Raw genomic sequence first — 12,984 nt, 5'->3', positions numbered from 1 at the left:
ATCTTGGATCATTGCATTGCTGAGAACAGCTAAGTCATCCACAGCTCTTCACTGAACAATACTGCTGTTACTGTGTACAACAGTCTCCTGGTTCTGCTCACTTCACTTTGCATCAGTTCATGTAAGTCTTTCCAGGTTTTTCTGAAGTCATCCTGCTTGTCATTTCTTATAGCACAGTAACATTCCCTTACAATCCTATACCACAGCTTGTTCAGCCATTACCCAATGGATGGGCATCCCTTTGATTTCTGATTCTTAACCACAACAAAAAGAGCCGCTATAAACATTTTTGTACAAATAGGTCCTTTTTAAGCCTGTCTTTGGGATACAGACCTCGCAGTGGTATTGCTGGATCAATAATATATACAGTTTTATAGCCCTTTGGGCATAGTTCTAAATTGCTCTCCAGAATGGTTGGATCAGTTCACAACTCTACCAACAGTGCATTATTATCCAAGTTTTCTCACATGCCCTCCAATATCCAACATTTTCCTTTTTTGTTATATTAGCTACTTTAATATGTGTGAGGTGGTAACCCAGAGTTGTTTTAATTCACAATTTTCTGATCAATAATGATTTAGAGCATTTTTATATGACTATAGATAGCTTTGATTTCCTTGTCTAAAAATTGCCTGTTCATATCTTTTGACCATTTATCAACTGGCAAATGACTTGTATTTTAATAAATTTGACTCAATTCTCTATATATTTGAGAAATAAGGCCTTCATCAGAGATATTTGTTGCAAAAATTTCCCCCCAGTTTTCCGCTTTTCTTATAATTTTGGTTGCATTAGTTTTGTTTGTGCAAAAACTTTTTAATTTTATATAATCAAAATTATCTATTTTACATTTTATAATGCTCTCTGTATATCTTCTCTGGTCCTAAATTTTCAACCTTTTTTAAAAATGAAATTTCCACTTGTCATTCTCTAACATGCCTATTTATAGGTTTCATTTTGATCCTGATATTCTGTGGCAGCAGCCACTCATGACTGAGCAGATCAGATGCCTTTACCAAGCTCCCATAAATCACACGTTATGTATCAAGAACAAATCCAAAAGATCTCGACCCTGTTCCTGGAAACTAAAAATATTCTTAACTATGGTTTGGTGGACTCATTATTATTCCTTTGAAATGCATTAAATCTCAAATCTGTCTTTAAATATCAGGGTAAAGTGAGTACCCGTTCAATCTACAGTATCTCCAGCACTTTTTCCCAATCTCTCATATTTTATTCCTCGTAGCACTCTGGACTGGAGCCTGGACTGGCTTTGACTCAGCCTTCAGATGTTTTCTGATGATGTGTTCTAACACAATTTCAAATCTTTCAGTGAATATTATCCTTTCAAAACCACCCTTCAAGGAGATTAAGGATAAGAAAGTCATTCTATCGTTAAAGTGTTTGGTGAACAAACTGTTCTTGCCATTATGTTCAAGTAAAGATTGGAAAGGGGCAATGTTTTAAAATTTTTTCACAACTCTGAACCCAAAGCTTGTGTCCAGAAATTGGCCATCTTCCTTTTGCAATCACTCACAATTTTTAAAAAAGATTTTAAAAACAGATTTTTATTGGTATCTTTTGTTTTTACTTTGCTTGGATTTCCCTTTGCAGCCTTTCCCTCCCAGAGAGCCATCCCTTACAAGAAGAATTTTTTTTAAAGAAAAAGCGGAAGGAAAAAATTAGGCAAAACTAATCAAAGCATAGGGGGAAAATGCCATTATATGCCACAACCTGAAACCATGGCCTCCTCCCCATCCCCACTGCCACCCCCGCCCCCAACCCTGGAAAGAAAGGGGAAAGGGATTTGGGTCCAGGCTTGTTCATTCTAATTTGAAAGTCGATTTGAAAATGTTTCATGATGGTTGTTCTTTTCATTGACACTGTAACAATCGTGGTGTATGCTGTTTTTCCTGGCTCTGTTGACTCCTTTTGTCATCTTTACAATGTGTTGGGTGTGAGGTGAAACCTCAGGGTTGTTTTGATTGGCCTTTCTTATGAGCAGTGTTCTGGATCATTCTTTCCTTTGGTCTTCCACACTAGGGAGCTGGACGCAGAACTGAAGAGGAGGAAGAAGAGGCGCTAGAGTGCATTTGGGAAACAGAGCAGCACTTTCAACCTTTCCAAGGGCTGGTTTCCTTAAAGAAAAACTCATCTTTTTAATACCAATTTTTCCACTGATGTCATATGGCTGCAAATCATGGACTATTAGTCACCAAAGAATTGCCATTGTGACTCATCCAAAGGGAAATGGAAAGGTGCAGAGTTGCCCAAAGGGGTTGCAACAAATTCCCAATGACGTGCAGGAAAAGCAGCATAAAGACCATCAGAGAAATGGATGACCAGGACAAGAGGGGGCAGGGAATGGCAGAGATGACACACAATGGACATAGTGTCGGAGGGGCTCTGGAAAGAAAGGCACACTTACACACTGCTGGTAGAGCTATGAAATGGGCCAGTTCTGCAGACTGCAAGCAACTTGCTGAGTCAGGGATAAGTCCCTATCTCTCTCTCTCTCTTTTTTTTTTGACCAATAGGATACTGTGGCCAGGTATATTTACTGGCCTAGGAAGTGAAAGACATCAAAATATTCACAATGCTTTTGTAGTAACCAAGAACTGAAAACAAACTGATGCAGAATGCAGTAAGCAGAACCATACAAAATCATTAAAACAAGAACACGAAAATGAAACTAAACTGTTGAATTAAAATGACCATATTTGATCCCATAAGAAATTGAGAAAATACACTTCTCTCTCCTCTTTTCAAAAATAGGGGTTCTGGGTGTGGAATGATTTTGCTAAATCGTTTTCCTTCATTTAAAATTTTCATTTGTTAGTCAGGATATGAACAGACAGTTCTCAGATGAAGAAATTAAAGCCATCTATAGTCATATGAAAAAATGCTCTAAATCACTACTGATTAGAGAAATCCAAATCAAAACAACTCTGAGGTACCACATCACACCTATCAGATTGGCCAACATGACAAAACAGGAAAATGATAAATGTTGGAGAAGATGTGGGAAAATTGGAACACGAATGCATTGTTGGTGGAGTTGTGAAATGATCCAACCATTTCGGAGAGCAATTTGGAACTATGCCCAAAGGGCTTATTATAAAAATGTGCATACCCTTTGACCCAGCAATAGCACTTCTCAGGCTGTATCCCAAAGAAATCATAAAAATGGGAAAAGGACCCACATATACAAAAATATTTACAGCAGCTCTTTTTGTGGTGGCAAAGAATTAGAAGTTGAGAGTATGCCCATCAATTGGGGAATTGCTGAACAAGTTATGGTATATGAACGTAATGGAATACTATTGTGCTAAAAGAAATGATGAACAGGCAGACTTCAGAAAAACCGTATGGTCTGCTGCTGAGTGAAGTGAGCAGAACCAGAAAAACATTGTACACAGTAACAGCCATGTTGTGCGATGACTAATATTGATAAGACTTAATCCTTCTACAAGTGATATAAAACTTAAAAGACAAGGATAGGAACTGGGCCTCTGAGGTAGGTTACTTCCCATATGCCAAAAATAAAAATAAAAAATACCGTAAAAGGGGAAGAAAAAGGATGCTGGGGATATGCAGATGGCTTTGAGGTTCCTAAGACTAGTACAAATGGGATACAGAGGTTCTTCTACCTAAACAACTCCTGGGAAGTAGCTAGCACAACCAAAGGATGTGACTATAAACCCAGGCTCTCTCTCCCTGTGCGACCCTGGCCAAGTCACTTCTTTCTTAGCTTCCTCATCTCCAAAATAAAGGCTTGGACCACTTGATCACTTTTAGATCCAGGATTCAAAGACTTGGGGGTGGGGAGGCAGCAAGCATGTGATCTCACGAGCTCATCCCAGCCAAATCCCTCTACCTCCTTACGCACATCAAAAATTCCTTTAATAGACAAAGCTTTTCATTCCACAACTTGAGATTAAAATTAAAATGCTGTTTGACATAACACAGATGCACATTCCCATTCAAATATAATAAAACAGTAAGTTTGTAAAAGAGTATCAGATGCTTTCCTGTTTTGATTAGACAGAGTAGAATAAAAGCATTAGGTACCTGAGTAGAGAAAGTTGGGGGTTTTTTTTGGGGGGGGTGTTGGAAAAAATCAAAAAATACACTTCCATATTTCACAACTTCTATTTTAGACCGATCTATTTTAAACTGGGCTGGGATAAATAAAATCTATGTAAAGAGATATTTTTGTCCTGCTTAGCTAGGAATGCTCACAGCCATGCTTTGCAAAATTCATAAAGATTTTTAAAAAATACATTCTAAAGGAACTTTGATTCCAAAAGATAAACTAAGTATCACTCTAACTCCTCTACTGATCATATATATTCCTTCCTTTTTCAGTCAATATTATTATCATCCAAAATCTTTAATGGAGATCCAATTCAATTCAACACTTATTAAACACTTAAAACACTGGAATACAAAGAGAAAAAACCAAGACCAGTCAGATTCAGGATTATGTGGCTGCTGCCTTCACAACAGACTTGTGTAGAGAGGAAAGATAATGAGTTCTGTTTCGGACATGTTGAGTTTGAGATACTTAAAGGACATCCAGTTTGAAATGTCCAACAGGCAATTGGTTGTGTAGGACTGAAGGTGGATGCAGAGCTGGGGGGGGGGAGTGTCATCCATGGGAGCTGAGGGTGTCAACCAAGACCATACAAAGAGAGAGTCCAGACTAGAGCCTCTGGTTACACTCACTGTTGCAGGCAGGATACGAATGATCTAACAAAGAAAGCAGAGAAGCACAGGTAAGAGAATGGAGAATGGTGTCGTGACAACTCAGAGAGAAGATGCTATAGGAAGCCTCAGAAGGCCAAGGACAGAGAAAATTCCACAGGATTTAGCAAGTAAGAAAGAGATCAGTGCTAACCATTTTCAGCTGGATGATTAGGTCAGAAGTCATACTAGGTCAGGGTAAGAAGTGGAGGTGATGAGAGTAGAAGTCTGGCTGTGAAATGGAAGAGAGACAAAGAGGACAGCAGGAGAGGAGAGCAGGGTCAGGGTTTTTGTTTTGATTTTAAGATGGAGAGACTGGCCTATCTGCAGGCAGCAAGGAACAAACTATTAGCTACAGAGAAATTGATGAAAGGAAGGGAATGACAGGGGGGTAATCAGCTGGAGGACCGGAATGAGAGGATTAGGGCACAAAATGAGCCTCAGCAAACAAGGGCTACCTCTTCATCAGAGCCTGGAATAAAGGGGAAAAGGGAAGAGAGGATGTCAGGGCATTTGGAGGTGTAGAGGAGGAGATGGGTGTAGGAGGTTTGAGAACAGAAGGTTTTTACACAGCTCTATAGACTGTGGGATAGAGAATCAATTCGGGAGGAATGAAAGGAGAGCTTTGCTGAGCTGAAGTTAGAGAACATAAACGGTCAAGAATGGATCAGATACGTTCCCTTCTTTCAAAAATGGCTCATTTGAGATTAGTCATATCCTTGGGTGGGAGGTGTCTAATTTACCAAATGATACTATTTTAGAATTAGGTATGCTTAATATCTTTTATATGCATAATTACAAATCTCCTCCCCTCTTTTTGGCAAGACAAGATCAAAAAGCAATGATGAAAATGGACACTTTTCCAAATTGGAGAAATATGCTGATATTATATGATCTTACTCTCTTCCTTTCCTTTTTTTGTGTGGTAAATTCAGCATGAGGCAGACATAAATTTCAAAGATAAATTAATTCAATTACTGGTGAAGATAAGACTTTTTTGAGTCAGATCATGGTGGACTTTCATATCAGCTGAGGACGCCTTTCTGAATTATGCCTTATTCCAGAGAAACAGATTTGGGGGTTATCACTTCACTTTTTGTGATGGATTGTAAAGCTCAATTTTACTGTGTAGCAACATTCCTAAAATTATAAGGCAGCATACCTAGAATTAACAAGGTTCTCAAAGCAAGACAATCTTAGACGTGCTATACAGCAGAGAGCAAGAGAAAGGTATGAAAGCATTAACTTTTACACCAAGCCCACCCAGCTCCTGATAAAGTTCCCTTTTCATAAGAGACAGTCACTGACCTACTCTCAATGTTAAAGGTCTCAGCCAGAATAGCAGCAGGGTGTCTCAATGGCGCCCCCCCCAAAAGGCAGGACAAGGCAAAGACATATTTCATGTTAAATAAGAGAGGTGTTCTTGAAACATTCCACACAAAATGAGGTGTTTTTTTTTTAATTGAGGGGAAGCAGCACTGGATTTTGAATCAGAACACCTGGGTTCAAACCTTCAAACTACCACTTAGCAGAGATTGTATGAAGTCATTTGGCCTGATTGGGAAAATGAAGGCCCTGAGCCAGATGGCTGTGATCTCAGGACTAAGTAAACCCTGTGCCAAAAACCAATGAATCATCATAAAGACACTAAGGAGATTTGCCAGCTAAACAAATCCCCCAGTAAATACTTTTGTAAAGCAAATTGTAATTTTTGATTTTGTAAATCTATACTTTCCACATAATGTACTTGCTTGAAGTAGGGGGTACTAACTAATGGATGACAAGTGTAAGTTAAATTACAGGAAGTGGTCAGAAAGACAACCTGCCCAGAAAGGGGGGAGAGAGGGAAACAGTGCTGGGTTTTTCTCCCAAAGGAGACTTAATTATCAGACAAAAAATGCAGTCAATAGTGTAGCCCTCTGCCAACCCTAAAGCACCGAACCCCAAGACTGCTGTGAAAGAGGTCTGGTGGAAAGCAGCTGGCACCAGGAGCAGGAGCTCCTCTCCTCCGGCCAGAAGTTCTGCCCAACTGTTTTCCAGGATAGGTGAAGTCTGTGGGGATAGTAGGGAGTGCTGAGCATTTATTGTTTAAGTTTTCTGTAGAAAAACAAAATGATCAATGCTCATTTTAAATAAAGGAAAAATATGTTTTGACAATCCTCCCTCCAGTTAGTATAAAATTCCTGGTCAATTCTCCACTGTCTACACTTGGGGAGAGGTACCTATGATTTGTTGCAAAAGGGATTTTGGTAAAACTGACTGTGCGCCCACCCTGGGAAGTTCAAATGTTCCCCTCAGACCCAAACTGCAGTGCTGTCAGAGCGGCGTTCCCCTCCTTTCCCCTTCTTCTTCTGTACTTCAAAGACCTGTGACTTCATGGGTCTGCATACCCCACCACTCCCAGGATGTCCTGTGACTGGGCATAACTTCTGGGTTGCTGAGGCTGTCAGCAAGCACTTACGAACATACCCAGGCTGCTTCTGGGACAACGGGCCACCGAAATGGGACTCCAACGGGGGGGGGGGGGGGGGGGGCCTTTCCAGCCAGGTGAACCTTAGGCTTGCTGGGCACAGCCTTTGGGGTCCCTCCATGCTACAAGGTAGGCATCAGAGTGAGACTAGAGAAGACCTCACCTCATGGCCGCAAGCGACTCAGCCTACAGTTACAAAACTTCAGCCAGAATTGAAAGCAGATTCCAACAGCTCTTGATTCTATGTCAATTTAAGAATTATAAAGTAGACCATGCAAGTACAGTCACAGATGGTTTACTGAAGAAACTGAGGCACCCACAGGCAAAGTCCAGAGTCCAAAGCTCCCAAGCGTCAGAGCTGAGCTTATAAACTCAAGGGCAGGGACATTTTTTGTGGCACCTACACCCACACCGTACAGCATAGTGCAGGGATAAGAAGCAAGTATTCATCCCAAAGAACTATCTGTGAGATTTAAAAGCTGACTTTACAGGTTGTGTGAAGGAATAATTACAAACAAGAGTCATCTGTGTTAACAAAGGACTTTCTCAAGTACTCAGCTTCATCATGTGATTAAGAGCCTGAAAGCAAAATTCACTGACAATTGACTAAGAGCCTAAGAAATGCCACCCGGATTAGCTCGATGGGCTGTCCAGTACAGCATCTGGCCTCTGACAGTGACACCAGTGGCTGGGAGTGTGGGTGGGGGTGGCAGAAGTGTCTAATTACAACAACCTGCAAGTTTAACTCTTTAACTACCCTCCATAATTGAATGACCACCATTTATGAATTTATTTAAACATTTCCAGGGCTGCCTCTTTGATCAGAGCAAAACTATGGATCTATTCATTGAAACTGTTACTTTTTCTTCAAGCATCAAGGAATGGCTGCTCCCTCAGGTTCCAGAATTCTGAGGTTTGGAGAATAACCTTATGTTCAGCCTAGCCACAACCCCTGATCATTTTATCAAAGTCCTCCTTTCACTCCTTAGTTTTTGTCTCTTTAGACTATAAAGCTTCCTTCTAGCTTTTTCACGGCACTCCAAGGATCCTACACCATTTTCATGTGCCTTCTCTGCACCTTACCCAGTTAGCACTCTCCAGTTATTTCTTTCTTGAGATTCAGTGGTCAGAAATGTGCACAGGTGCATACTGTAGTCAGGACTCACAAATGCAAACAACACTACTCCACCAACTTTTAACTGAATCAGGATATTAAGATATAAAAAGATGTAGCTTAAGACATTACCAGATCAATTAACCTTTAATGCCTATCCTCAGTCCACTGCTCCCATCTAAGAGCCTCCTCAGGCTCTACCCATCACCTAGATACAGAAAAACTTCTGATTTGACATAGATAAGAAATGCATAATGTTCCATTAAAAAATAAAATACTGATTTAAATGCAGCCCAGAAATGGGGATGTGCATTCACGACAGCTTAAGTTAGTACAGGAAAGAAATTAACACAGCTATCCATGTTGGTGGTAACTCCAATGACAGCTTATCAAAACCTAATGGCTGTTTCCTGAATTCAGGGTAATAACCTTGACTTCCGTCACATCGCCTGCCTTCTGGCTCAGACAACTCTGTACCTACCCTCTGAACAACAGAATCTACAGGCTGTGCCATCCCCCTGACCTAGCTCAGAGGCAGCTTCTCCTCCAGCAAGATTAGCCTAAACTCGGCAAGACGAATAGAGGCAAGTCCAGCGCCAACTCTTCACTGGCAGAAGTGCCCACATCAAGCAAGCTGACACTGAAGTTTCAATAATTCCTGTAAACAGGACTTAAAATGTTAATTTCCTGACTCCTAGAATAAATAAAAGTTCAATAAAACAGTAACTCAACAGTTGTTATAATTATCTCATCATAATAATGTCTAAATTCCACAGGCCAGATCATCCTCCCCCAGTCAGAGCTGACGTCTGAATAAAAGGAGTCCAAGGAGTCTGCCGGAGAGCTCCTGCCCTCAGGGAGCTTCCCGACTCTTGGGGAGAGGTGAGGAATACTAGTTACAAGACAGAGTTCTTTGAGGTTTGCCAAGTTTCCTAGGGGAGACTGACGAGCCCAGTGGTTTCACTCAAGTGTGAGGACAGTCCCACCCAATGTCAGTGGCTGGGCTGCAGCACTTCAAGAAGGGACTTGCCCAGGGTGTACAGCCAACATGGGTCAGAGGCAAGATTGGCCCCGGGGGGGGGGGACCGAGTGGGGTGGCTGGCTTCTAAGACAACTCTGTCCACTGCACTATGCTGTCTCTCCACGTGTAATATAGATCATAGGTCTTATAAAAGACTAGAGATCACTGTGGCCTCGAAAAGTCAGAAAAGGCTTGAGAAAATGGAATTTGCATCTTTAAGGACTTTGAATTTGGGCTTCTGGTTATCCTGGAGACAGTCAGGACACACAGATGAAAGCTGTTTAGACTAATCTTAGAGAAGAGCTGGGATTATGCCAACAGTCCAGGGATAAGGTAACTGGGCTTGAACCAAGCAGAGGCTTGGGTTCACGTCCAAAATGAAGTCCTAGGATAGTCTGTTCCACCCTGCTGTAAACAAACTCTCTGCTAGCACAAATACAGCTTTTACATTCTGCAGGTAACTGAGTCACAAGCTGGGGAAGCTTTAACAGACATCAGTCAAACACACACTTATTCAGCTTTCCCTCTTAAGATGGATCCATGGATTCTAAGCTAGCTGGAGCTGGCAAATGGACCAATGCCCAGTTTCCAGACACAAGAATCCCTTCACTTTGCTTTGCCAACAGCCAATCTGCAGGGCCTTTTACTTCTATGCGGTCTGGTCCTGTGGGAAGGTCAGCATGGTTGGGAAGAAGATGGATTTCCTGGGGGGCTGGGGGAAGGTAGGGTGGAGGAAAAGGAGGCAAGCTTCTCATTCACCCCAGGACTCAGGTTTCTAGCCTGAGTTCCTGATTCAGCCAGGGAGGGAGGGACGGGGGCATTACTCAATGACAGATAACATGTAAGGGGATGTTGATCCACAGGACTGGAGGGCGGTAATCCAGGGGAGAAGTGCTAAACAATAGGATCCTGGGAAAAGTTCAATGGAAAGGTTAATGGGGGAGTGTTAATCAAAAGGATGGGGGGTAATGGGGTTAATCAGAGGGATTCACCTGGGGGAGGGATGTTAATAGGTGTTAGTCAACAGGATCCACTTAGGGCTGGGGGTTGCTAATTAAGGGGAGGGTTAAGCAGTGGATCCACCCGGGACAGGGGTGTTAACGGCAGAGGTTTAACTACTGGGATCCATCTAAGGCTGAGGATGGCTAATTAATATGGGGGGGGAGTACCAGTGGGACCCACCTGGGGCTAGGGAGGGTTTATCAACGGAACCCGGCCGGGGGGGGGGGCGCAGCTAATCAATACGGGTGCTAATAACCGCGATCCGCCGAGGACAATGGACATTTACTCAATGGGGAGCGGGGGTGTTAATCAGTAGGATCCACCCGGGGCTGGGCGGTTTGATTAACGAGACCTACCCGGACTGGGGCGGGGGGGGCGGCTAAACAATGGGAGGTAATCAATGGGACACGTCTGGGACTGAGGAATGGCTAACCAATAACGGGTGCTAATTAACGGGGCCCGCCTAGAACTAGAGGTCGGTTACTTAAGGGGTAACCAACAGGACTCCCGGGGTAGGGAGTTAATAAAGCCCAGGCTGGCGGGTGGGGGGCTGCCGCGAATCCCCGCGGCTCCGCCCCGCCCCCCCAGCCTCGCCTCCACCCTCGGCCCCCAGCTGCGCATGGCCTCCCCTCCCCCACGCCCGGCGGTCCCGGCCTCAAGCCTCGGGCCTCGCCGGTCTCCGAGGCCGGGCTCCACTCCTGCCGCTGGGGGTCCTGGGCCCGGGCTCTCCGACACCCCCCCCCCAACCCGGGTCTTCCAGGCCCAGCTCACCCAGAAGATGAGGTTGAGGAAGACCAGCACGGTCTTGGAGGAAGTGATGCCGCACTGGCCCATGGTGGTAGCGGCGGCGGCGGCGACGTCGGTCCGGGCACTGCGCTCCGCTCCGCTCCGTGCAAGGGCAATGGCGGCCGATCAGCCTCGGCCTCGTCCGCCTCCCTCCGCCCCCGCCCCGCCCCGGCCACCGCCGCTCCCTGGCAACAGGGCCCGCCCGCCGCACGTGCCTCGTGACGTCATACCGCCTTAAAGGGGCCGCGCTCGGAGGAAAGAAAACCTCACTGGAGCCTCGGGCTGGGTCGAGGCCCCTCGAGTGGACTCGAAGAAGGGGCGCGGGCTCTCGCTCAGGGGAAACCTCACTGGAGTCGCGCCCTGGAACTAGGTGTTTATCAGGGCCTGTGCCCCGAGCTTCTGGCCGCTCCTTACTCAGTGACCTCAGTGACCTTGGGCTGGAGCCCGGTGCCCTTGTCCATCAGTCAGTTCACGAGGAGCGTTTCTGAAGCTCCCGCCACGTGCCAGGGCATGTGCAAGGGCGGGGTTCGAGGGGGGGAGGGGAGCGCCCTCCCTGCCCCAACCCGGCAGGCGCGAAGCACAGGGGCGCCGTGTGGGGGAGGGGAGGGAAGGTGCGAAGTAAAGGCCCGGCCAGCGCCCCATTGTTTTCCACCCAAGTTCACGGCCTCTCTGGACGCAGAAATATGGCGGCGCAGAGTGACTGCACGAGGGCCCCTGTCCGTCCATTAAGCCTCCAAACAAGCATAGGTCTGATATCATTGGTGCTTTTGTTCCTGGGCCACGAAAACAAAAAGGAAGCGACCCTTGCCCTCAGGGAGCTTACTCTCTATAGGACCAGACTACGAGTACTAATATATAGGGGTAAGGGTCGGAGGCCCGAGGGGCCGGAGGACTTCAGGATCTCATTGCTTCCTGTCAGGAGGGATGCTTGATAAGAACATGGAATCTATCTCTGAAACCCAAGAAGTTCTCTTGGGGGAGGGAGGGAGTCATAACAATTGGGTGAACAGAAAAGGCTTAGCGTGGCAGGAGGCAGTGCCTGAACTGAGGTTTCAATTAAGCTAGGGGTCCAGGCAAAGGTGAGACTGGGGCGTGTTCTAGGCAAGGGAAACGGCGAGGATGCAAAAGCAAGATGGTAGGAGACGAGCGGTAACGAGCAGCAAAAAGGCTGGGCTGTTAGACTGCGCTGTGTGAAGGTGAGCCTGTGGGGCCTGCAGAAGGGGAAGGGAGCCTGTTTGGGGAGAAATTTGAAGAGCAGACTATAGACCGGAGATCAATAGCTGGGGGGAGTGGGCTCCCCCCAGGCAGGGACGCCAGTATCCAGCACAGTGGTCACTAAGATCCTGGAGGAGCACACAGAGTGGCGCAAACCCTGGATTCTGTCCCCTCTTTCTACTACGAAGTATTTGGATTGGTGTAGGTCCAATGGCGTGGGGTTGTCTCTAGCAATGGCGAGTGTTCTAAATGCTTGAGAATCCATAATGCTTCCCAAAAGGACAAGTTTTTAAGGTGGTACCATAACAATGGAGCCTTGTACAGGACCATCGGCTGAACGGGGGGAAGGGAGAGCAAGGCTAACTCACTGTTAACTCCCAAATTAATTTCCCTTACAAGAAGATTCCAAATAATAGGATGGTGATGTGATTCTGGGAGCAGAGTTGTGGGGTGCTGATATGACTGGGACAGCTAGGTGGCCCCAGGCCTGCAGTTAGGAAGACCTGAGTCAGAAACTTACTAGCTGGATGACCCTGGGCGAGACACTTCACTCTATTTGCCTCAGTTTCCTTATCTGTAAAATGAGCCAGAGAGGGAAATGGCAAACCACTCTGGTATCTTTGCCAAGAA

General features: G+C 45.1%; 1 protein-coding gene across 1 annotated transcript in view; it reads right to left on the bottom strand.

Annotated features, from left to right (window-relative positions):
• TSPAN3 (tetraspanin 3) overlaps positions 1–11,299 on the bottom strand; it is a 32,633-nt gene extending 21,334 nt beyond the window's left edge. Inside the window, exon 1 of the mRNA XM_020976010.2 lies at positions 11,125–11,299. Coding sequence (XP_020831669.1) covers positions 11,125–11,187 — 63 coding nt within the window. The 5' untranslated portion in view covers positions 11,188–11,299. The remainder of the gene's footprint in view (positions 1–11,124) is intronic.
• Between the last annotated feature and the right edge of the window lie 1,685 nt (positions 11,300–12,984).

The sequence above is a fragment of the Phascolarctos cinereus genome, unplaced genomic scaffold (genome assembly GCF_003287225.1).
Source record: "Phascolarctos cinereus isolate Bilbo 61053 unplaced genomic scaffold, phaCin_HiC Scaffold_3;HRSCAF=262, whole genome shotgun sequence".
Lineage (NCBI taxonomy): Eukaryota > Metazoa > Chordata > Mammalia > Diprotodontia > Phascolarctidae > Phascolarctos > Phascolarctos cinereus.
This window is presented reverse-complemented; position numbering and strand designations above follow the sequence as displayed.